General features: G+C 51.4%; 1 protein-coding gene and 1 pseudogene across 8 annotated transcripts in view; one reads left to right on the forward strand and one right to left on the reverse strand.

Moving 5' to 3' along the window:
• Positions 1 to 25,809, reverse strand: part of SSH1 (slingshot protein phosphatase 1) — a 60,446-nt gene that overhangs the window by 16,069 nt on the left and 18,568 nt on the right. For 3 of the 8 annotated variants that reach the window (XM_086681895.1, XM_086681891.1, XM_086681894.1), the window contains 6 exons: positions 14,677 to 14,780; positions 9,741 to 9,805; positions 9,172 to 9,293; positions 4,526 to 4,594; positions 3,360 to 3,425; positions 361 to 555 (listed from right to left, as the gene is read on the reverse strand). In XM_086681895.1, coding sequence (XP_086538021.1) covers positions 361 to 555; positions 3,360 to 3,425; positions 4,526 to 4,594; positions 9,172 to 9,293; positions 9,741 to 9,805; positions 14,677 to 14,780 — 621 coding nt within the window. Of the gene's footprint in view, positions 1 to 360; positions 556 to 3,359; positions 3,426 to 4,525; positions 4,595 to 9,171; positions 9,294 to 9,691; positions 9,806 to 14,676; positions 14,781 to 16,076; positions 16,551 to 18,774; positions 18,981 to 25,809 lie in introns of those variants that run through there. The other 5 variants (XM_086681892.1, XM_086681893.1, XM_086681896.1 and 2 more) reach the window with 5 other exon arrangements.
• On the forward strand, positions 9,986 to 11,513 carry LOC147575356 (interferon-induced transmembrane protein 1 pseudogene; annotated as a pseudogene).

Here is a 25,809-nt window from a genome sequence, read left to right on the forward strand (position 1 = left end):
GGGAAAGGCTTTGGAAATTGAGTCTTGAGCCACCTGAAGAGGAAAGGCCAGACCCCAGGGCGCTGCCCAAGAGCCAGTGACGCACGTGGGCCGCAAGTTCCTCTGAGAAGCTGACAGGAGTTAGGGAGCTGTGCCCCAGAAATGCATTCACGCTGGAACCCGTCTCTGATTTGAATGGGGGGGGGGGAGGGTGGTCACACCATCGCGGAGCCAAAGACCACCCATGGGCAGCAGGTTAGGGACCCCCGCTCGGAACGCTGGTCCTGGGAGAGGTGGCCCTCGGTCGCCGGACTGCAGGGCAGGTGTCACCTCATGCAGACTCCGGGTCGGCCGGCGTGGGCAAGGCAGCGCCATACTTACTTGTCCACAAACAGGGCCGGGGAGTCGGGCCGCGTGGACTCCAGGTCCTGCATGGCGTTCCACTCGTTGATGCAGCTCTGATCGGAGCTGATGCAGCTCTCATAGTAGGTGGCCCAGATGAGAGCCACGCCGCCGGGGAAGTAGTTGTGTCTCCGTGCCACTTCGCAGGCCTTGTGAAGGACCTGCAGGGCAGACCTGGGGTGAGGAGGGGGGACGGGGTCAGGCCCGGGGGAGGCACAGGAGTGCTGGGCCTTCCCCTTGACTGGGGGCAGAGATAGGGGCCGATCCCTAAAAAACTTCCTACCGGAGTCAACCCTGCTGTGTACCGGGTTCTCGGGGGGACACAAGACAGCCCGGAACCTCCAGATTAACACGCCCAGTCTCCGTGACACAAGCTTTGAACCCAAGAGTGGATGGGACATCCTTTATCGTGCCCAGCAAGGCAACAGTACAGATGTTGTTATCGCCCGTCCAGGCTGGCTCACAGAGCCCTTCACACTCCATAACTCCCAAGAATGAAGATTTATTTCTGAGGCTGTGGGGATACCCTGAATTTAGGAGCCACATCGAAGCCTAGGAGGCTCTGAGCAGGAAGGAGTCTTTAACTAACAGCGGAGACCTTTTACCGCGTTCTGAAAGACGTACTCTGGAACCCTTTCCCATCAGTGTATAATCGCTTCAAGGCTTAGGTCTCTCGGGGGAATGAGGTTCTGGAAACTCAGGTTAATACAGGAACGAAATGAAGATGGAGTTCGGGAAGGAGTGGGGTGGAAGGAACAACACGGAAAACGTACACAATAACGGTCAGCTTGGTCCCTTTTCTAAAACTCTTTTTACGAAAATCGAGGCTGAAACTTTCTCAGTGGATGGGGTGAGTTGGGCATTGACGAAGAGTGGAAGCGGGAAGCCCCGGAGGGGAGCGAGAGTCCTCGGAGACGGCACAGAAGCCACCGCCTTCTGGGGCACGCTTCCCAGACACGCCCGTCCCGTCTCCAGGCTGCCTGAGGAGACGGGCTGGAGCCGCACATTTGCTACATTTAGTTTTGCTCCTTAAGTTCTGGAAAAACATGGGGGCCTATTTTGTACTTGCCTGTAGAGAAAGAGACAAGAAACGATCCGGGGGCACCAGGAACATCCAGGACATGGAGAGAATTAGGATTTTGTGATTTTCCCCAGAATGATCCTGAATCGGGGGTGGTGTAGAGTAAGGGACGAGGTAAAAATGAAGCACCATATCGATTTGTGGCCCATGGGAGAATTCTGGGTAACTCTTGCTGGCCCAGAGGAAAAAAGTAATGACCCTGAAACACTGGGGCAGAACCCTTCTCCTCAGGCCCCACCGGCTTTTTCCTGAGTCTTTTCCAGATTACTGGAGAGAGGCACTGTTGTGTTGAGTCTGCTGCACAAGTGGTTTATGCAACCCCCCCCCCCCACCCCCGATGAGGAGGGCTCTCAGATGCCTGCGCTGGGCTGGGAGAAGCGCTGGACACGACCCGTTTCACCCGGTGCAGACTTTACCCACGGCTACGTCATCCTCCAGGCTAAGCGTGCGCGAGGCCCTGCACCCTGCGTCCCAGGGCAGAAAAGGCCCCTGTGAGAACACGCTCCCAGGACTCCCTGGCACAACATGGGACTCTGTGCTACGGCCACCTCCCTCAATAGACTTTAAACCCCACGAGGACAGGAATTATGTTCTGTTTTATGCCCTCCCAGATGCCCGCTGCCTGGCAGAGTGCCGTTCCCTGGATGGCACAAACCGAGTGTGTGCCAGGCCCGAAGGACAAGCTAATCTGTGCTGGAATGACATTTGGACAGCCGGAACGGCAAAAAGACAACCCCATTCCTAACCGGCTAAAGGGCCTGAATAGACATTTCTCCAAAGAATGCCCAAATGGCCAATAAGCCTACGAAAAGATGCTCAGTAGTAATTAATTAGGCAAATATAAATCAGAGCCATAATGAGATACCACTTCACACCCCTTGAGCGGGCCATCATGAAAAAATAAAATAAAATAAAATAACGGGGCACTGGAGAGGACGTGGAGGAACTGGGACCCTCATGCACGGCTCAGGGGGGATGCAAAATGGTGCAGTCGCTGTGGGAAACGGTTTTGGTTCCTTAAAAAGTTAAACACAGCATTAACGTGATCTAGAAATCCCACTTCTAGGTACATACTCAAAAGAATTGAAAGCAGGGACTCAAACAGATACTTCGCCAGTAGCCAAAAGGTGGAAAAAACCCAAGTGCCCATCAATAGATGAAAGGATAAACAGAATAATAGTGTCTAACCACAGACGGGAATAATATTCAGCCTTAAAAAGGATTCGGACACGGGGGCACCTGGGTGGCTCAGTTGGTTGAGCATCTGACTCTTGATTTCAGCTCAGGTCATCATCTCACTGTTCGTGGGTTCGAGCCCCGATGTTGGGATCTGAGGTGACATCGCAGAGCCTGCTCAGGATTCCCTCTCTCTCTGGCCCTCCCTGCTCGCGTGCCTGCTCTCTTAAAATAAATGACCTTAAAAAAAAATTTTTTTTTTTTTTTTTTTGCTACTGTATGGACGAACCTCGTCAACATTTTAAGTGAAATAAACCAGACACAAAAGGACAAAGAGTGTATGATTCCACTTGTAGGAGGGACCTGGGATAGGCAGAGTCAGAGAGACAGAATGTAGAAGAGAGGGTACCAGGGCCTGGGGAGAGAGGGCATGAGTGTTTAATGGGCACAGACTTTCTGTTTGGGATGAAGGAAAAGCTCCAGAAATGGATGGTTATGTTTGCACATCATGGATGTACATTGAATTGCATGCTTAAAATGATGCATTTTATGTTATGCACATTTTGTGCCACACACACACACACACGCACGCACACGCACGCACACACCTAAATGAGCCTTAAAATCGAAGGGGGTCTTTCGATTCATGCTGGCAGCTAAAAAAAAAAAAAAAAAAAAAAAAAATTTCAAAGGCGATGTAATTCTCTAAAACCACACTTACCACATGGCCTGGACAGACACGGGCTTGAAGACGTGCATCCGTCCCGCTGTGCTGACGCTGAACCCGCTGAGAAAGACAAACAGAAAAGAACGGAACCGTGGTGAGATACCGGACCCTGTACCCACAGCGAGACGGTGGCTCGAATAGACACCCTGAGGACAAGTGCGTCTTGTGCTTCCTGATAAGGGACTACCAGCCCACTGCATCCAATAAGGGCAACGGTAGGAACAAAGAAAAAGAAAAAGAAAAACAAAACGAACGTTTGCTTCCAACCCAGCTATGTGAGGTCTGTCAAAAACACAAACCCTGGCAAGGGCAACGATGCCATCTGACGCCATCTCGTTCACGTTCCTGCCACCGTCCCAGCAGCCCACCGCGGCTACTTCCTGCCCCACGTGTGCCATCCGTTACTTTTGCAATTGCATGGGAAATGTATTCATGGAAGGCAAAAGGTTAAGAAGGAAAAAAAGTAGAACCATAATCCTACCTTTTCCCCCGCCCCCCCCCCAAAAAGTCACATTTTACTTTTTCTCCCCGAATGCTAACTATGAGGCAAGGTAACTTTTACCGTTGGAATCTCAGTGGAGGGATAAACTTCTACTCCGCTCCTTTCCACTCATGGCAGAACCCGCGTATTTCCCTTGGAAGCAAATGTATGTGGGACCCGGATGGCTCTTAGTCTCTTGTTTACCTGCCCAGGCCAAACGGAAGGGTTCTTCCTCTGCAGCCCCCCAGAGAGGCACCTGAGATGCTGCTCCGCCTGCCAGCTGTCTGTCTGTCTTTCCCGGCACCCCCACAGACCATGGGGCTCCTGCCGTGTCCTTTCCAACTACAAACTTACAGAGACCAGCTCCACCTGGAGGGCACGTACTGAGTATTCATCTAACACATCAAGGTAAACGTATGAATATCAGCTGCCTGCTGCTCTTGAACTTCACACGCAGCGGACCTCCTGTAAATACCCTTCCGTTGCTACTTTGTGACCCAAATGCCCTTATGCAACGCCAAAACGTCCCCTTCCTTGTGTGGCTCACTAAGGGGCATGCTGCTTCTCCCGATGTAATGAGCACATCACACATGTGACCCTGTGGATGATTACCCAACAATGCCCAAAGTAGCTTGGTGTTTCAAAGTCCACAGTGGAAGAATTAAAGAGATCTCCTTACCCATCTCCGTCGAGGTGGATTTTCGTGTCGCTCCACAGCCGGAGAACCATCCCGATGGTACAGCTTTTACTACTCGGGAGGAAAGAGCAGATGCCTTGGAGTTAGGATCCACCTGCCCGAGCACGGTCTTCCCTCTCTGTCTTTACCCCGCCTGGCCAGCTGGCAGGGGGAAACCACCACCTGACCTGGGTCTGGCTGCTGTATGTGTATCTGGGAGAAGCTCTCAGGCCGTCCGCGTACGGACCACTCACCACTGGATTCTAGAAGATGGGAGCCTGGGACGGGCCCTCACCAGAGGGGGTCACCAGTGACCTCTACTTGGAGATAGTCACAGGGGACTCTGACCCCACCGAAGTGTGGGTGGAGCACCATAAACACCAGGTCTCAGCTGTGGCTCTCAGGGAGACAGAGAGCAAGCAGTTGACCTCACGCCCATGCTGCTGCAGGGGTGAGGCCGCCAATGGCTGGCACACTCCTGGCACAAGGCCACACGCACTCCAGGGGACGCAGGCGAGTGGTGGCAGCCAGCCGGGCCTCCTGTCCGAGGGTGGCGGGGGTGGGGAGGGTGCCAACACCATTACTGGAGCTCATTTCCGGGCCTCTGTTTCTGTACCTTTGTACAGCTGCGCTTTAAAACCTAGCTTAATCTGCTTTTGTTTTGCTCACCCCACCAGTGAAATGACACTTAAAGACTTTGGAGACAGGCGCCACTGAAAAACACAGAGGGAAAGAAAGGGCTTTATCAGAGGGTCCCCTTGGATTATTATGAAAATTCTTCAGGCGTTTACAAAAGAGTCTGCTCGTGACAGACCGCCGTTGCTGCCAAGGCCAACTCCGACAACCTCCAGGGATCTAGAATGTTCGCCTCTGCCTCCACTTAGTCACCGCCTGGGAGTGACATGATGCTCATGTGACTGCAGACGGGGAGCTCTGAGCTCCCTGAGACCCTTCTTCCTGGAGCCCTGGGGACCGTGTGGGCCCCTTTTCCACCCTCTACTTCTCTGTCTTCGGGGAAGGCAGTTTCCAGCCCTTCGTGTCAAATTAGACTAAGCCTTTTGTGTTAGGCAAATTCTCAGGCCCCAGCCCTGCACTCCTACCCGTACTTGATCAGCTAATTATATTTCCTTTGTAGAGCTGCAAAATACAATTTACGCCCAGTCCCGGATGGCCCAGGAGCTACTTGGCTGTATTGGTGCAGACTGGCCCCTCGCAGTCCCAAACCGACATGCGGAAAGCCCAGGGTAGAGGGGGCCCTGGGAACACGTGGCCAGGCCCGGAGTCGAAGCAAGGGCAGCATCTAAGCTGGCCTCTCCAAATCACAGAGACGGGGAAGAGCCTAGTGAGTGCTGTGTGCGCAGGGCCAGGTCCATGGAGCACTTGCACTCAGGCTCTTGCCCTACAGTCAAGAGCACGAGCAGGGACCATGACACGACCGTAAAAACTCTGCAAATTCCTTAACATGCCCCGATCTGCTATTCTGTGAATTCCCAGTCTTACAGGGACGGACAGTCAAATTTCTATAGCAAAGGAGGGCCTGTGCACTTGCATACACGGGAAGCGGGGTCTTAGAGGAAGAATGACCTTGAAGGATAGAGTGGGCGGGGGCAGCTGCCCGAGAAGGCGGTGTCAAGTCCCTGGGGCCCCGGCATAGCAGGAACAGAGGAGCCAGCTGGGCCAGTGCGGGAGGAACTCAAGGGAACCGTGGAAGTCCTTCACGAACTGCGCGAGACCAACGAGGGCAGCATGGCCGGGTGCCCCCACGGCACTCCAAGTGCCCCGGGTCCCAGACAAAACATCATGCATGACGGAACCTGGGAGTGGCTGCTCCGCTCTCCCGAGGGGGCACATGGATGGCTCTGAAAGAGCACTCGGGGGGTTGTGCACCCGCACCAACCCCCCGGGAACCCCCTGCAGGTGCCCCTTGTGGGCAACACCCATCTCTTGCTCTTTTTTTTTTTTTTTTTTTTAAGAATAAGGAAGCATAATCTCAAGTCAGGGATTTTAAAAAAAACAGGCATATCATGCTTTCGGCAGGGCCAAAAGCTCCGGTAAGGACCAGGGCTTTGCTTTCAAGCCAGGATCGAGTCAAAGTGCCTGGTGCTCTGTCAGCGTGGAAGCCGCAGAAAAACGCCCAGTTTCCAGGCCCCGCCTCCACACACCTGGGCATGCGCGGGGAGGCTGCTCAGGCCCGACCACAGGAAGGCCCACTCAGTGCCCGTCCCCCTCTGACCGCCTGCTCACCCTCTGCAGCCACCCGACCCACCTCCCCGGCCGCAAGGCCCCCCGCACCAGCCTCGGGCAGGCCTGTCTACTCCAGCCGCCAAGGATGACGTGGAAGGGCGTGCGTATGTGTCCAATGCTACAGTCACGGCCTCCAGGCTGTGTGGTCGGAGAGCAGAGGCCGGGGCTCTCTCACCGATGTGGCTCCGGCACCCGGCAGGGCACTGTGCACACGCCAAGTGCTAACAAATACAGATGCGGTTGAGTCTATGAACGAACTCACCAACAACAGGGTGTACAGGAGAGCTGCGGCCTATCGAAGTGTGGGGTCTACACTGCAGGTCTGCAGCAAAAGTCCCAATTCTGAGGCCCTGCTCCTGCCAGGAGGATGGCCTTGGGGTAACCACGCCAACCTCATGAGCTGGATTCCTCACTTGTAAAACATGAATCAGGGCGACCTACCCCATGGGGCAGTTTCATGGTTCAAGGAGACGCTGAGGACGTGTTGTGGCAACTGCACTGTGTTACCCCACGGAAGCAACAGAGCTGGTTGGCAGGAGGGGCAGACCTGGCAACTCCAGAGGTCTGGGCAGAGATGAGGGGCACATTCCACAGGGAGGCAGGTTCCAGCTCAGGGCTGGAGAGCGTTACTGGAATGGACCACGCATGGTGAGGGAAGACCCGGAAGGAACTCGGAAAGGCGGGCATTATAATCGCTGGAGGAGTAAACGTAACTGCAACACCGGGGCGCCTGGGGGGCTCAGTCGGTTAAGTGCCCGACTTCGGCTCAGGTCACGATCTCACAGGTTGTGAGTTCGAGCCCCATGTCGGGCTCTGCACTGACAGCTCAGAGCCTGGAGCCTGCTTCGGATGCTGTGTCTCCCTCTCTCTCTGCTCCTCCCCCCACCTCTCTCCCTCTCTCTCTCTCAAATAAAGAATAATAGCCACAATACCATTGGACACGAAACGTCTCTTTGCTTCACCACCTTGCCAACAATGGCCCACAACACAGAGTGCAGCCTGCTTCCGAGAGCACCTGTCTGGGGGTCAGAAGTACCGGGCCGTCTGGCCTTCAGCGGGGCTCCTCCCAGCTCAGCTCCTACGACCCGTCAGGCTACACCTGCTTCCAGATCCAGACTTCCCAACCAGCCCAAGGCCACAGACGCCAGCTCACACTTCTCTCCCAAAGTGTGCCACACAGAACTTCCTCCTAGTGCTATCACGTACCGGGAAGAAGGTCATAGAAGAAAACGCCCTCCGTCTCCATTCGTGTACTTGTTAACAAGCGACAGGGTCCTGGTCACTCTAACGGCAGCTGTCTCAGGGAACAAGATGTGACCGCACAGCTGCCACACCGTTCACTGCTTCTGTGGCTTCTCCCTTCCTCCCATCGAATCTGCCTTCAACGCGCTTCAAACGCGCCCCTGCTTCGCCCCGACCCCTGAACCGGCCCTGCTGCCCACCTGCCCTTGAAGACTCGGTTCGCCATCGCAGGCCGCGGAAGGCCTCTGGCTTGCCCCCTCCGACCCCACCCCTCTCCTGTGTTTCCACAGCGCCCCCCACCCGAAGCATCGCTCTGCCACTGAGCCCACCGCCCTGCTTTCTGGTTATGGCTCCTTCCTCGCTAAGCTTCTCGACTCTCTGGGGTGGGGAACTGTGTACGGCTGTTTCTTCACGCATCTGGCCCATTGCCTCATACACAGGAGAACGCACGCACTTTCCTTGGTGGGTGAGAAGATTGAAAATGAATAGCGGGAACCCATCTTAATCCAGTTCTCACAAATCCAGGTTCTACAACGATCTCACACATACTCATTTATCTTAGATGCGAGAAGAGCCGTTGACACTCATCGCACACGCATAACAGGGTCTATGATGATACAACTAACCTGGCCTCCGGGTATTGGGAGGCTCCAAACCTCTCTACAAGCTTCTGACCAAGGACCCGTCAACAAGGACTTGGGATTCCACTTGGGATAGTGATACAGGGTGAGGTGCTCGATATGATGCCTTTCACTCCCGCACTTCAACATGGGACCCTCTGGAGGGCACCCTCCCTGCCTCACTGGGCTGGCTCCTGCTTGTCCCTGGGTGTTCACCACAGCTGCCACCTCCTTCAGGAAGCCTTCCTGGCTAAGGTGCTCTCTCCTACAGTACCCCTGATAGTACCCGGTGGTAAACCTCTAAGCCCAGTGTAATTTTCCTTAGACCCAGAGCTGAGAGCGGAGGCTGGATCTAGCACGGTGCCCGGCACACAAGAGCTGAATGGTGTGGTCTACGGTTCCACGTGCCTGGTCACCCCCACCGCCCACTGCCCATCACACACCCCACCATCATCTCCATGGATACAGGACCACGGACGCCTTTCTCCAGCAGCAGCCCTTGTCCCCCCACCGCAGAAGGGAAGCAGCACCCACCAGACTCACCTCTCCTTACTGGAAAAGTCGACTCCCAGCAAGATGCTCTCCTCCGTGTCCTGGCGCCCGCTGCTGTCTACCACCACCATGTACCGGACCCGCTCCGCCCAGGCGCTCTCCAAGCGCACGGCCTAGACGGGCAAAGACGCTCTCACTGGCCTGCCTTTCCGGATGGTGGCCCCTTCCGTCACCAAATCAACACCAAGGACTTTTGTGTTCTACCTTTCCCCCTGTGAGTTCAGGAATCAAGATGAGATTCTTAATCCTCACGTCTTGTTCATATCCATGCACGAGGGACAGTGCTTGGCTCGGAGGAAATCCCTCAAAGTCGCTCAAATGGGTGAACAGATAAAGTCCAGAGACTGAAAATCTCAACCCAGCACAGACTGACCCCGAAAGTACATCCTTTCGCCAGACGGTGTGGGTGATGGTGAGCAAACCTGGCTTGGGCTTTTGTGAAATATGGGGGGAAGAATTTGCTTCAACACAGAAATGCCCCGCTTCCCACTGCTCGTGAATAATTCCCTACCAAATCGCACGATTAAAAATTAAAACTTGCCACTCTCGTCTCTTCTTACCAGCTTGATCCGATCTTCACAACGCAGGAGGTTGATCATTATTTGAAGATGTTGGGGCAGGTCACCTGTTGGACCAACAAAGAAAGTTTTAAAAAGTCGCCCGCCCACCTTCTAGGCAGAAACCTGCAAGACGCTGATGATGTTAAGGGCCTAGGAGAAGACAGAGAAGTCAAAATCCCTCCACCTACACCACACGGAACCGTCCCAAAGACTAAGAGGCTCAATTTCTCTTACTCCATTCCTGAATGTTGCTCGATGAGGGTGGGGAGATCTAGCTGACTGCCATGTTTTTAGAAGTTGCTTTTACATTCTAAAATGCTTGCAATATGGGCTCTTTAAATACAAGATGTAAAAAGATACAGACAAGCCTAGAGGGGAAATGTTATCAAGTTCAGGGGCGACTGGGTGGCTCAGTCGGTTAAGCGTCTGACTTTGGCTCAGGTTATGATCTCAGGGTTCGTGGGTTCGAGCCCCGACTTGGGCTCAGCACCGACAGTGCAGAGTCTGCTTGGGATTCTCTCTCCCCTTCTCTCTGCCCCTCCCCTACTCTTGAAATAAAGAGAGAAAGAGAAAGAAAGAAAGATGTTAGCAAGTTCAAACAAACGTTCCTGTGTAGGATGAGGGAGCAGGAACTACAGACAGGGCTGGGGCAGGGGATCTGCTAAGAGCTGGTGTGAAAGAGAAAGGTCTGGAGGTCATTTTTCCTGTTTAATACTCTCCTGCATTTTCCATAAGACAGAGACTCCTTCTACAACCTGGAGAGGAAGCAAGTCAGGTGACTACAGACAGCAGGTACTTGGTGGGTGTCCGGAAAGACAACGTGAATTGACAACGAGCACCGTCACTGTCTCTTCTCTTGCTAAAAGTTCTGTCCTTGACAGCTGTTCCCAGCCCTTCTTCCCTGGTGCCCACACTGGCATCCCCCCAACCTGTGAGATGCTCAAGGAGGAGCACGAGGTGGCTGCCCACGGGGTGTCTCAGAGCTAGGCCCCCGTGACAACCACAATGATCAACATCCACAGCAAGACCTCCGTGCCTGACGACACCGTCTGGTCCCTGTGCCGCCCGGGTTTTGTGTCATTCTCCTACTCCCTGAAGTCTGGGGACCAGAGGATGGCAGGGGAGTGAGTGGGGGGCCCAGGCCTTCGTCTCCACTGCCAAGTGCTTGCACATCTGGGCTCTGGTCTTGGGCCTCCTTCTGATCATTACACTCAATGTTGTTTTCGCCCACTGGCTCAGTGATGATCACCCAGGCGATTTCAGCGATCATTAAAGGTTATGGAGGCTACTAGCGGCTGCCTGTGGCCTGAGGCTGGCACCCATTTTCGCAACAGTTTGTATACGCATCACTCACTCTACAACTGAATCCAATAAAGCGTTATTACTTTATAAAGGCAGTGATCCAGAGCTTCCAGCTTCTCCGAACAGCCCAGGGCCCAGGTGGTGCCTCCGGGCTGGAGCGGAGGGAGCGAAGACCCTCAGAGCCGGGGAGTCTCCACAGAGTCTCCAGAGACACAGAGGATCAACACAGCTGAAAACAAGCCGTGTGTTCCAGGCACAGGGCCCCTAACTGAGGTTCATTATCAGTGAGTAGTAAGTGGGACGCTGACACAGCTCTCTTCCCAGCTGGTACATTTCTGTTAATGTTTCTTTCTGAAGCAAAGGCTCATCTGCAAAGATGCTGATCTACCAGAAAGGACGAGTAACTCACAGATCTGTATTAATTCTGATTTGTGCAACATCCTGAGAAACAGAGTTATCTTTAAAAAGAAATTAACCGGGGCGCCTGGGAGGCACAGTCGGTTAAGCGTCCGACTTCAGCCAGGTCACGATCTCGCGGTCCGGGAGTTCGAGCCCCGCGTCAGGCTCTGGGCTGATGGCTCAGAGCCTGGAGCCTGTTTCTGATTCTGTGTCTCCCTCTCTCTCTGCCCCTCCCCCGTTCATGCTCTGTCTCTCTCTGTCCCAAAAATAAATAAAAACGTTGAAAAAAAATTTTTAACAATAAAAAGAAATTAACCTGGGGGCGCCTGGGTGGCTCAGTCGGTTAAGCGACCGACTTCGGCTCAGGTCACAATCTCGCGGTCCGTGAGTTCGAGCCCCGTGTCGGGCGCTGGGCTGATGGCTCGGAGCCTGGAGCCTGCTTCTGATTCTGTGTCTCCCTCTCTCTCTGCCCCTCCCCCGTTCATGCTGTGTCTCTCTCTGTCTCAAAAATAAATAAAAACGTTAAAAAAAAAAATTAAAAAAAAAAAAAAAAAAGAAAAGAAATTAACCTGTAGGTCACAACCAGAATCCGAGAAGGATCAATACACTGGATTTGTTTCTTTTTTTTTTTTTTAATTTTTTTTTAACGTTTTATTTTATTTTTGAGAGAGAGAGACAGAGACAGAGCATGAGCATGAGCAGGGGAGGAGCAGAGAGAGAGGCAGACACAGAATATGAAACAGGCTCCAGGCTCTGAGCGGTCAGCACAGAGCCCGACGCGGGGCTTGAACTCACAAACGGTGAGATCGTGACCTGAGCCGAAGCCGGACGCTCAACGAACTGAGCCACCCAGGTGCCCGCACTGGATTCGTTTCTTTTGCAGAAGCATCTTTCACATTGTAGGGCAGGTTGAAACATATGATGTCCGAATCGTACTTCTTTCCTCAGGGAGGACTCAGGTCGTTAGAAGCTTGCCCCCTTCGTCTGGTCTCCCTGTTACAGGACTGCACTGTGTCAAACACCCCACACTGGCACTGCTTTCCGTAAGGGTTGACTGGCAGGTGACAGGTCACATTAAAAGAGGACAATGTGCTCCCCATCCCCCTCCGTCTACAACAGCACCCCTGCCTGGCGTGGTCCCCGCGCCCCAACGGCACGCAACCACCTCAGCTGGTTCTGGGCTTGCCTGCACCCCAGCACCACCCGCTCTGAGTCACAGCACACAGAGGAAAGCAAAAACAAGCCCCTTTGTCTGACGTGTGCCTAAATGAAAGGGGCATTTTCCACATAGATAGGCTCCTTTCAGCGGGACCTGCCTGTGGAGATGTGGACTTGCTGACCGACAGAACTCCCAGCCGTGGTCTGCCTTCCACACACTGTCTCTATATGCTGAAGTGTTCACTCAGCACTTGCAAAAAGATCAGAGAACATAAGCCTCAAGTATAGGCCCCTCGCAAGTGCCTCAGACTGGGGACTGGCTGACACGACCGGAATGACCTTTGCGTGGGCAAAATGAACCATCATTTGTACTCTGCTCTGCGTGATTACTGATGGGATTGTGGGTCTTCCAGGGCACTTGACAGTAATTCTAGAAAAACAGGAATCAACGTCAAGTCCAGTCTGTGCCTGCCCCAGGGTCGTTTACTGAGACAGTCATGGTCCCTCTGCCTTCCTGAGCTCATTGGTCATTCCAGACCTCGGGGGCAGAAGAGCCACCAAACCTGTGGCTTTCTTTCTACTCTCCTGTACGCTCCAGAGATGCAGGAACCAGCCGGACTTGGGGTTTTTATGTGGCTTTGCACCTCCTTCCCCAAGCTTGCACACAGTACGGAAACACTGCTTGAATCAGAGGATGGAGACATTTTATATGGAGAGTGAACAAAGCGGGAGCATTCGCTCTGTTGTAGGTGTTAAGACACGAACAATGGTTAAATTCCTGACAGGGCAGAACCGTGAGCAGGTTCAAGAAAGACGGTTCTGTTTGCAGGGTGACTGTCCTTGCTACCGCGGTCGTGACAATCACAGCTCCAGACACAGAGCACCCACAGGGAGGGAAGGATGTTACACGCATACATTTCACATTCCATGCTGTGTGAGTTACCGGTATTTGAGGCCCGTTGTAAAGATCAGGCAACTGAGCGTCAGGAGTCGACCGTGACTGCTCAGTAAGTTATACAACTGGGATCAGAAGCCAGGTCTATCTGGCTCCAAGACACGTAATCTTGCCCCAAACCATACCGCCTCCTTGTGCAGGACGACTATTTTCTGAGCTTAAAACAGACTCAAATCTTGATTCCGCATATCCATACGGGGAAAGTACTGACTGGGCCTTGCTGTTTCTGTCAACTGTAAGACACGAAATTCGAACTGAAGCACTTGGATCCAAGATGAGGCTGGAGGACTCGAGGTTGGAGACAAAAGGATCACAGAGACAAGAAAACTGGCTGCAGCTGCTGGCTGCTTTCGAGGCCTTCGCAGATGGCGTTGAGGCATGCGCTGCCCGTCCGAGAAGTGCCCAAAGAGGCCGTGGACCCGTTACAAAGATTCACTTGTACGCGGAGGTTTCTGATTCCTCTTTTAAACCGCCTTCGGTTTCAGAGTTGTCACCTAAGAAAACCGGTCTTATTGCCATCTAAGCATTTCTTTTTCGTATGCTGTTGCACCTAAATGAATACTGGGTTTGATCCCCACTTTATCACTTCCTGTCTACTTTCAAAAACCAAATCCACTGTTCAATAATAAAGTCTTCTCACCCCCCAGTGCCTTCCAAAGACTCATAAAGAAATCCTCCAAATGAAAGCTTTCCAAATGCTCGGGGAAATGACCAGAGTCCTCCAAGTAGGTACACAGCATCCCAAGGCGGTTATTTCCAAGGGGGACAACATCTGGCTGTCACACGCACTGGTGCCCTTGTTAAAAAGTCCTACTGCAACTTGAAATCTGCAGTTAACTGATAAGCCGGGAGTGGGAAACCTTTGCATCCAGATGGAACGCTGCCGACTGCCTTACTGCTTCCGTAGAAATGTACGGCCAAAGGGTCACTGGCTCCCAGAGCCACCTGGAAAACCGCCTGGCCTGCCCGCTCAAGAAAAGAGCTTCTCCCATGCAGCAGGCGTCATAAGCCTGCGTTCCGCTATTTCTCTGGCCTTGAAAGCCAGCCAAGGGCTCACCACCGTGTTGGAAGGTTCCTCCATTTGCACAGAAAGTAAGTTCCAATGTAAGAACCTCAATTTACCTGCATGCTTGTGGGGATGCTGAAGACTTCGCTGGCTTTGAGGGCTGTTTCCCTGTTGTAAGAAGAGGGCCGCTCCTTTCACCATGAAAAAGCTCTCACTTAAGCTGGGAAGAATAAAAGCAGAGCACAGTCAGGCTAGAGTTCAGGGAGGAACATGGGCAAAGACACGCAGCGGAGGAAAAGCTGTCGTGTGGACAGACGGCGTGTCAGATGCACAGGGGACAAAACCACTTTTATGACCGTTTCACACGGCGCTCTTTTCCAACCTTGGCTACAAGCCTGCTGCCGAGAGTCTATGTGATGAAATCACGCTACTGCTAAAAGGCCCAAGGTTCTTTGGGCTCTTGCAAGGCGGAGCGCCCCCTTCCTGCAGGATACGGCGAACCAGCTCCCCGTAACACAGAATCTTCTAAAAACAGAGACCAACTCTCTGATTGAGAGGGGGCGGTTCCCTCTGTGAATTTTTCGCGGTCTTGCTGTGCAATCTTTGTTTGTGACTCCCTGACTTAAGGCAACTTCACTGGTCTTGGTGCCTTCCCTTGACTGAATATAAAGAAGAGGAAATTATACTTTCACCATTTGTTTGCAAGTGGGTGGCTAGTGACCTGTGATTTAACTTAGTCAAGGCGACTGTGTCCCTACTGCTGTAGAAAACCTCCGCTGACACCATGAATCTCTCAGCAGTGAATCATTGATCTTTGCTATTTTAACCAGCAATAACACTTACATTCAACATACAACTCAAAAAGTTACAATTTAAATTTTTAAAATTTCATCTTTGCGATTTGGCGGCTATCAGAAAAAAAATGAACTACTAGTTACTACCAATTGTTAAAAAATACCATTAATGCTAAAAATTACCCATAAAATACACCAAATTAACTGTTTTTTTTGTGGGGAGGGGGTGGAGGGTGGATCACCTACGATTACCTTCTTTTTATTTCTTAGTATCTTCTGAATTTTCTGTACTGAGCAAATATTAATGTTTTTGAATGATTATTTTTTATTTGATTTTCAGAGTAATAGAAGACACGTACCACACATTACAGTGGAAAAGCACTTTATTTCTATTAATTTTGTGAAAGATCACGTTTCAGTTTAGGGAACTGTAAAAATCATTAATTCTCTCTTGAGCAACAATTAACATATAAATGACTTAAAAGGAAACTCTAAGAAAAAGCAGCACTGTGTGTGTGTGTGTGTGTGTGTGTGTGTGTGTGTGTGTGTGTCTTAACAGAAAGCAGATCGATTCCTGACAGAAATCTAGGAACGTTTTCCTAAACAGAAAAAAAAACAAGATCACCTTCACCCCAGATGTCTCATGGAAGTAGTTAAATGTTCTAAACCCTGGAATAAAAAATTCGACTAGGTCTAATATACTAGGTGCTAAGAAAACTCACCACATGGAACTCAGCGGCTCCTGGAATCAGGAAGACAGTGATCTTCCATAATATGAAGTCCACAATAAAATCTGTGACTTTTGCTGGTTGAATTCTCACGCTAAAAATAGCGACTGCTCAAATACCAAGCGATAAGGCTGAGTGGGGCCATGGAGTAACTGACAACCGGTTTTGTAGATTTCATAATACTGTTCCTTTACATATGAGTAACTTCTCTCCACTTACTGTCCCCAAGAGTGTTGCCAAGCTACCCTTTCCACTCTATCAGCTGTATATCTGTGCTGCCAGTTTCAAGAGCTGGGGAGCTCAGGATTATAAACATTGAAAGAAGGGGGCGCCTAGATGACTCAGTAGGTAGAGCACGGGACTCTTGATCTCGGGGTTGTAAGTTCAAACCCCAGGTTAGGCAAAGAGATTATTATTATTTTTTTTAATAAAAAAAATTTTTTTTAACGTTTATTTATTTTTGAGACAGAGAGAGACAGAGTGTGAACAGGGGAGGGGCAGAGAGAGAGGGAGACACAGAATCTGAAACAGGCTCCAGGCTCTGAGCTGTCAGCACAGAGCCCGACGCGGGACTCGAACTCACAGACTGTGAGATCATGACCTGAGCCGAAGTCGGACGCTTAACCGACCGAGCCATCCAGGCGCCCCTAGGCAAAGAGATTATTTAAAAATAAAATCTTAAAAAAAAAAATACTGAAAGAAACGAGGAGCATCCTTTCCTTAGTTCAGTCTCACCAAGGGAGGCAAAAAGCTCTTCAGTGCCTATCTGGCCAATTTCAAATCCAAGCTCTTACTTCGGCTGGTTGTGGAATGGCCCAACACTCCCCTACTCCTAAAACTTGTCACCCTCTCCTTCTTGAAAATTTTCCAACCTTATTTTCAGAACTATTCAGACAGATCTGTTTCAACACAGATCACTTACTACTTATTCTCATCAAACTTTGAAAGGGCTGCCCACAAAACTTACAAAACAACCATCGGTTCACGGAAGGAGCCAGGGAAAATCTTCACAAAGCAAAGCAACATCAACCATTTTTTGTTCATCAATTAAAAAAAAAAAAAAGGAAAAGAAAAAAAATATCCATACTGACCAGAAGCCTTAACACTCTGGAAACAGCCAGCCATTAACAGTGACCTTTGCCTTGGAAATCATGGGCAAAAATTCCCCTGGGATTCCCTTACATTTCCTTTGGGGGGAAAAAAAAGGGAACAATGCAAAAGAACAGGCTGGTTTTATCCCGTGATTGTGATTGCTTACAAGGCCGGTGGTTCTTCAGTGTTCCTGGGACAGATAAAGAATCAGCCTCCCATCTCCGAATGAAGTCAGGGGCCTGTGTGGATGGGGGCCCTTGGAACACTGCCTCCATCCTCAGGGCAATCAGGCACAGGCATTTACCGTAAAGAGCAAGATTTAAAGCGGCGGGGAAGTCCACAAAGCACATTATCTATCCCAGGCCTGTGAGACGGCTGGGGAGACAGTAGACAGAGGCGGCAGGAGGGTAACCGCAGAAGATGACTTCTGGGGCCGAGAGGCTGTGAAGCATGGGCAGTCACAGGATTTATGGAAACAAAATGCAGATATTCTCTGCGACTCTGTTTCCTGTCTTTTGCTCTGAGCTCACTCCAGGCCCTGAGCCTCACGTGCCCTCTGGGTGGCTAATGAGAACACTATTTCCCGCTGCCAGGGCTATGTTGGGTTCTCTGTGCCAGGCTTCTAATACCCAGAAGTGATTTGTGAGCCTAAAGGCACAGCACTGGGGGTGTCCTTTACGAAACTCATTTTGGAGGGGGACCTGGGTGGCTCTGGGTTCTAGCTCAGGTCATGATTTCACGGTTCGTGAGTTCGAGCCCCACATCGGGCTGTGCACGGACAGTGCAGAGCCTGCTTGGGATTCTGTCTTCCTCTCTCTGCCCCTCCCTCGCTTGCTCTTTCTCAAAAATAAATAATAATAAAAAAAAAACTCAAAAAAAAAGGAAGAAAAAGAAATTTATTTTAGAGGGGCGCCTGGGTGGCTCAGTCGGTTGAGTGTCTGACTTCAGCTCGGGTCATGATCTCACAGCTTGCGAGTTTGAGCCCCACATCTGGCTCGCTGCTGTCGGCACAGGGTCCGCTTCCGATCCTCTGTCCCCCTCTTTCTGTCCCTCCCCCGCACCCCTCTCACAAAAAAAAAAAAAAGTGAACAGAATTTCATTTGGGGGATGGCACACCTACTTTAGTGGGTTCTCGGAGTAAGTGCAGACCCACAAAACACCATCACAGCTACAGAAAAACCAATCCTCTCCCCAAAAATGCCGGTGTCCTAGAAAGTAGAAGTGAAGTTCCAGAGAGGTCAGACGGTGACAAATAAAACTGAAGTGTTCTCCATCACTTTAAGACAAATCCTGATGGGAGATTAAAAACAAGTTCAGCCCTGGCCCTCCCTGCCCACCCCCCCACCCCGATGCTTTTATCTCCCACAGTACAAATAAATATGTTCTCAAACACTGGTTAACTGCCTGTTTCAGGAGACGATGCAGGATTAGTTTTCTCCAAGGCACTAAGGACACGCAGGATTAGTTTTCTCCAAGGCACTAAGGACAGACAAAAGCCTCAAACAATGCTCCTCGAAAAACCCCAGCCCTCACAGCATGAACAGCCAGTGTCACCCCGAAACTGATACGTGGTAGGAAGAGATCAGGTGGTGATACGTACTAATTTGGGCTGGAAGCTTCTGAAGAGCGGAGGGTGTGAGCCCGCTGAAGGGAGACGCAGAAGTCAGTGAAATAAAAAAGGTTCATGATAGCCTGGTTCACATCTTCGACTGCCTCCAGCTCCTGCCTTGCACTCCCTCCGGAGAAAGGAGAGAGGGAAGGAAGGGGCCAGGAGTCCTTGGGCAGGAGTTCTCCTCCGGATGATGTTCCCACCCAGGGGGCAGATGGCTCTTGTGGGACTCTTGTCTTCCCCTGATATTTGGGTTTAAAAAGGCCCTTGTCCCTGCATATCCTGATGAAAGAGGGCCATTCAGAGAGCGCAAAACAGCTGAAGTTCCTGTAATCACTTTCCTCCTACGGCTTTTGTAGGCCTTAGGAACAAGCCGCAGGGTGTGTGTTCGGAATTGTGAGGGGAAACAGCTGGCCGCCAAGTAACAAATCCAGAGCAGCGAGGACCCCTGCTCTGCTCGAAATCGACAGGCTGAGGGACTCCCGTTTCTGTCACATCGCCACCCATTCACCCAACGGTGACCCGTGGGCAGCCGCCACAGTCAGTCCATGTGGTCACAGCGTCTTACATTCTGAAAATTCTTCAGTCATGCTAACTGCTGCCTGAGGAGGCAAACAGAGGGCTGAGGGGGGAGCATCCAGGTAGAGGGAACCCCGCGTGCACACACAGGCGTTGCTCAGAGAACCGCAGGCCCGGTGCCCAGGGCAGGGCTGCAGAGGTAAAGCAGGCCCAGGTCCCCAAGGGCCTGGCACGGGACCCCGAAACCCGAAACCCGCCCGCAGGAGCCAGCGGGCTCTGTGTGTTTAGCACTTCTTTTGGCCCGTGAAATAAATTAAGGACACGAATAGCCACACTGCAGGGCAGAAGGGGATAAGCGCCCAAAGACAGGGGTCCTGCTGGTGTTCGAAGAGGGGAGAGGGGAGCCCCTAACTGGTGCTTTGGAACACTCCTGGGGAGGCCTTGTCTGGAAGCTTCCCCTGGCTCCCAGAGGATAAATTAATCGTCATGAGAGAATTAAGTGGGACACACACAATTATGCCGCAGTGGAGGAAACTACGGCCTGCCCAGGGGCATGACATCTTTACGAGTTGGGACTAGACCCCAAGCCCACAGTCGTAAGTCCTGTGGTGCCCGTGGTCGCCCGCCAGTTCTGAGTGAGAATCAGAGCCATTAGCCTGATATCACCTCTGCCCTGGCGGCTTTGGTTCCGCTAAAGCACCCATCACAGAAATCAAGATCTGGTCCGTAGCAATTCTTCCCAGCAGGTGAAAGCTTTGTGCGAAGGAAACAGACAGAAGGTATAATTCAGGGAAACGGGGTCCAGGAGGAGACTCAGGGCCAGAGCTCTCCTACCGGGCCTGGGGGCAAGCAGAAGGCCGAGGGGGGCCACTGCAATCACCCTGCCTGCTGCCACCCACCATCGCCCGGCTGTGGGGTGGGGCACAGTGCCTGGTCCTTGTGGGCTGAATGGGAATCCGGACAAGGAGCTCTGCGCGCAGCACAGCCCCGCCGGTCGAGAAGCGGCTTTCAGCGCAGGCTTCTTATCAATAGTACTGTCATTTGCTGAGCGCCACCACGTGTGCGTGGCTCCCAGAGCTCTGCAGGGCACGCGTCACCTTTTTCAAACGACAAGTGAAGGTAGTCAGACAAACTCCTCAAATACAGCCTCCGGGGACAATCTCATTTTTAACCAACCCCCTTAGTGATGCTGGGGCACATGGGGGTTAAAGAACAGAAAATGTACTGGTCTGGGGATCCATATTTCAGGGTTCTAGTCCTGTTCTACTGTATGTTTGTTCTGCTGGTCACTTACAGGGCTCTGTTCATTCATTCAAATGGCCAAATATTCGCAGACTGAGGAGTACAATGTAAAGCCAAGCCTGCCCTAATGTCGATAAAGGCAGAGATAACACTCCTTTTTAAGGAGCAGGTGTTTGTGTGGGTGGTTCGGGTGTGTGCTAAGCCACTCGGAACAACTCCTTGAAAAACGGAAATAGGAGGGATAGAAACCCCACATCACAGCCATATTATGCTACTGCCCCTGGTTTCCAACTCTGGCTACACATCTGAACAACCTACAGAACTTCCAAAACACAGTCATGCCCGGGTCCAGCCTCAGCTGATTCTCACTCGAAATGTCTGCCATAAGTCCAGGCATCTGCTTTTCAAAAAAGTTCCGGGAGAGGGGGCGCCTGGGTGGCTCAGTTGATTGAGCGTCTGACTTGGGCTTGGGTCACGATCTCACAGTTCACGGGCTCAAGCCCTGCATCGGGTTCTCTGTGGTCAGCGTGCAGCCTGCTTTGGATCCTCTGTCCCTCTCTCTCTGCCTCTCCCCCGCTTGCCTGTGTGCATGCACTCTCTCTCTCCTTTTCAAAAATAAACATAGACATTTTCAAAAAATTAAAAAATAAAATAAAGTAAATTAAAAGTTCCAGGAGTACTTCTGATGCAGAGCCAGAACCCTGGACTTTAACAGTAACAGAAAACACAGAGAAGAGAGCCTTCCCACACGGGATTGCTAACAGTACCTTACACACTGCAGGTACATGATAAATGTTTTCTGCTGGTAAAAAATAACACCAATAAAAATGCATGGTCCTCTCAGGAAAGTAACATGACTCAGTGCCATGAGGAGAGGTCACACCAGGTCAAAGAAAAGAATACCCTCCTTGGAAGCAGCCAAACAAGTGACAAAGAAATGCACGTGCCGGTCTTCTACCAAATACGTTCAGTGACAGCGTCCTGGCTTTCGAAACGCGGCCCTGCGTCACGATATGAAATAACAATTAACAGAAAGACCAGCCCTGTGATCAGCTCTGCTGTGGACAAAGCATTCTGACTAACGTCAGTCACTTGATCTTCAAGAAACTCTTCGAGGGAGACCAGGCAGGCATTCTGACACTCTTCTTCCAGACGAGAACACAGAAGGTTACTTAACTGGTAGGATTTTAGTATTTCCGACGCTACATCTTGCACAAAATCAGAGAATCAGAGCCTAAAACATAGGCTCTGGAAAGAGTCCCACATTGATCGAACTGGCTGAAATGAAATGAACTACTTGGACATGGATATCAACCCTCAGCTCTGTATGGTGATGGCTGAGCGGACTGTGGTTTGTCTAGCAGACGTGATGACAATTCTAGAAAAAGAAAAAAAAGGAATGAATGTAAAGTTGTCACCACAGAAAAGGTGGGCGCCAATGAACACTCCCAAGAGGAGTTTCCGTTAATTCCATTTCGATGAACGAATATTTGCTGTCCCTGGGCAGTGCTAAATCCTGGGAATCCAGAAATGAAACAGACACGGTTCCTGCCTCCGAGCGACATTACATTCCAGGGGGTCAGACACACACAGGACAGTCACCGCAACGTGATGCAGCGGGTTCCACAGTAGAGGGATGTATAGGGTCCTGTGTGTGCATACACATACGCACACATGGATGTACATGGCAGGAGGGACCCCCAGCCCAGCCTGGGGGGTTCAAGGACATCTCCCTGGAGGAAACGAGACCTGGTTGGGCCTCGTAGAATCGGTAAACACGGAAAAGAGGAGCAGGCAGCAGGAGAGTAGGAAGATTACGTTATACATGCCCCATAACGAACAGAGGAAGATTTGGTCTCTTGTAAAAGACCCTACTGTGAATTCATAAATGTCTATTCTGGTTTATAGGTCAGTTCCTTGTAACTTTGGTTTGCATAAGTTGGTTTCACAGAACTTGACCATCCCTGAGCATACTAATAAATTCAAGCTTCAGAAATTGCAGTTAAGAACCAAACGTTGGGCCTAAAGTTGAGCCATCAACCCGTCAATGAGTTCTCGGCACCTGAATGCTTATGGGTAAGCCCATGGCACTCAATGTGTATTATTTTATTTATTTATTTTTTTTTAATTTTTTTTTCAACGTTTATTTATTTTTGGGACAGAGAGAGACAGAGCATGAACGGGGGAGGGGCAGAGAGAGAGGGAGACACAGAATCGGAAACAGGCTCCAGGCTCTGAGCCATCAGCCCAGAGCCTGACGCGGGGCTCAAACTCACGGACCGCGAGATCGTGACCTGGCTGAAGTCGGACGCTTAACCGACTGCGCCACCCAGGCGCCCCAATGTGTGTTATTTTAAATAAATAAATGATACCTTCGACCTGAATGGTGCTCTACAGTTTTCAGAAAGGCGGCCCTGCGTCACGAGATGAAATAACAATTAACAGAAAAGACAGATCAGCCCTGTGATCAGCTGTGCTGTGGACAAAGCACTCTGACTAATGTCAGTTACTTGAGCTTCATGAAACTCTTCGAGGGAGACCAGGCAGGCATTCTGACACTCCTCTTCCAGACGAGAACACAGAAGGTTACCTAACTGGCAAGAAACCCTTGCCCCTCCGTTTTTTCACTTAACCTTAAAATTTAAATCTTCTGATGGAAGAATCAAGACAGAGAAGAGGAATGACTTGTCTGTGGCCACACGTCGAAGAAGGGGCAGAACTGAGCCGAGAGGCTCCAAGTTCGGCACCCTCCCTGCCGGACGCCTGCCTCGGAGGGCAGGGGTGCCCGACCTGCGGCGCCGGAAGCGGTGGGCAAAGCTGGACGGACACAGATCTGCCTGAAAACCTCTGCTGGCGGTGGTCTGGACGGACACAGACCCTCTTCCCGGCAAAGCCAAGTGTATGAAGACGGAAGGACGGAAAACTTACTATCCGCTCTTCCCCCATTTTGAACTCGTGTTTGAAGGTCACCCCAAAGTTGTGCCGAGGCCTCGTTGTTTTCCCTTTGCGCTCCGCAGCGCAGCTTGGCAGGGCCTCGGCCCCAAACAGCATTCTTCAGTGGCTCACCTGCCACACGTACCCGCGAGAGCTCTGAAACCGCTCTCCTCCACAGAATGCTGAGGACAGGGAAATTCCAGCTCGGGGGCGGTCTACTGAGGGAATGGGGTCATGGGCAAGAGGTGCCGGCAGGGCCCAGGACAAACGTCTCTGCTGCCGAGGCCTGTATTGTTTGGCTGGAAGGCGTGGGCTTTTCTCAGAGAGAAGGAATGTCCGAAAGCATTTCAGACAGCAAGAGACATTCTCTGAGGCCAGCTACACAGCTCTCCTTCATGTCAACGGGTAGGAGCGAGCGGCTCCTGCCAGCAATACACCAGCAAGTTCGCAAAAGCAGGATTATTTCCCCCCGCGACCCCTCCCCTTCTCCAGTGTAAGAAAGACTGCAAATGATGCGCCTGGAGTTGGCTCTACAGACCTCAGGATGGGTCCCTCACGGCCCCCCGAGAGCCCTCAGGCCCCGCCCGTGGAAGCTCGAGCTGGTGCTATCTTACCCTGTACATCTGGGATACCGGGCCCTAAGCCCCCTTAGGAGGGCAGAAGATACAAAGGCTGCATTGTGCTGGAAATGCAGTGGCAGCAAAGACAACCTAGCCAGCCAGAAATAACAGGCACCCGGAGGAAATGTTTTTGAAACAACGCAAAAATTCCAAGGACAGATTATCTCAACTGTCCCAGGTCCTTTGCCCTTTCTTTTCGGTACGCAGTCCTGTCCCACGTTCATGGGTTGCTGGGTCCCAACCCTTCCGGAGGTCCCTTCTTCCCCAGTTCCTCAGTTACCACTGCAGTTCTGGCCCCCTGCGTCCCCGCCGAGCCACACAACATCCGCTGGGGCCCCACTGCATGCCTGACTCTACGCTAGGTACTCAGAGTGTCCCTGCCAGAGAACAGACGTGCTCTCTACCCGCACGAGGGAGGCCACCAGCCGTAGGCACCTTCTGAACACTTGAAACGTGGGGAGGGTGACTGACGTACTGAGATCTGTCATTTTATTAATTCCAATTGAATTCAAGTTTAATCAGCCACATGTGGTTGGTGGCTATGGTGGAGGGCAGCACAGCTTCAGAAGCTCTCCATCTACTGGGAATCAGGGCAGGGACCTCTGGCTTCTAATCCACTGCACAGATCCCAACCACAGCTCTTATTATGTCATTCCCGGCTCCAGAACTTTCAGTGATGTGACATTATCTGTAGAGTCCCAACAGGCTGGTGCTAGCTTTCTATGGTAGCCACAATTAGCCATTACATGTTGCTAACCTCAGCTTCATTCATCTGACGCTCTTTGACCTCGAGGAGCTCACAAAACAAGTAGGAAAAGGGTTTATAATAAAAACCTTCTTTGTATTACCTCGTACACGATTTCTCCCACACTCCACATATTCTCTGTTTTCTCTCTATGCGGTCTTCCTCAACTCTTCTACCCTGGCCTCTGTTCGCGGCCTTCTCTCTCTCCTGTCTGCTTCCCTACCTCGTGCCCACTTGCTAGAATCCACACCTTCTCCAGGAAGCCCTCCTTCGCTGCCCCGGCTGCGAAAAGCCCTGGCTCTTCCCTTTCAACATCTTATAGCACCTTCTCTCTTCTTGCAGGTGAGGAAGCTGAGGCTTAGAGGCTAAGTCACTCATGCAAGGTCATATACTTCGAAAGTGATAGGGGGCACCTGGGTGGCTCAGTTGGTTAAGTGTCCGACTTCGGCTCAGGTCATGATCTCACGGCTTATGAGTTCGAGCCCCGTGTCTGGCTCTGTGCTGACGGCTCAGAGCCTGGAGCCTGCTTCGGATTCTGTGTCTCTCTCTCACTCCGCCCCTCCCCTGCTCATGCTCTGTCTCTCTCAAGAATAAATAAAACATTAAAAAAAAAAGAAAAAAGGAAAGTGATAGGAACCTAAGACCCCTGGTTTCCAAATTGTGTTCCCAGACATACTTACTACTAACTTATGGTGAAGTTACCCTCACGCCAGAGTTTTTGAAGTTCACAATAGGACACTAGACCAGAGCACACATAATTTCCTAAAGCTCCTTCCTTGCCTGACATACAGTAAATTCTAAGTAAATACTCATAAACAAACTCACAGAGCTGACTTCCTGTTCAGTCTCAAACCACTGCATGACTTACTCACCTTAGTAACCTCTAAGCAGCTGGAACATGGGGTGTTTACAACCCATAGGACGAACTGGACACATAAGACTCACCACATAAATGCCACAAGTGGA

This window comes from Puma concolor, chromosome D3 (assembly GCF_028749965.1).
Source record: "Puma concolor isolate L17-30 chromosome D3, mPumCon1.1.hap2, whole genome shotgun sequence".
In the NCBI taxonomy this organism is placed as follows: Eukaryota; Metazoa; Chordata; class Mammalia; order Carnivora; family Felidae; genus Puma; species Puma concolor.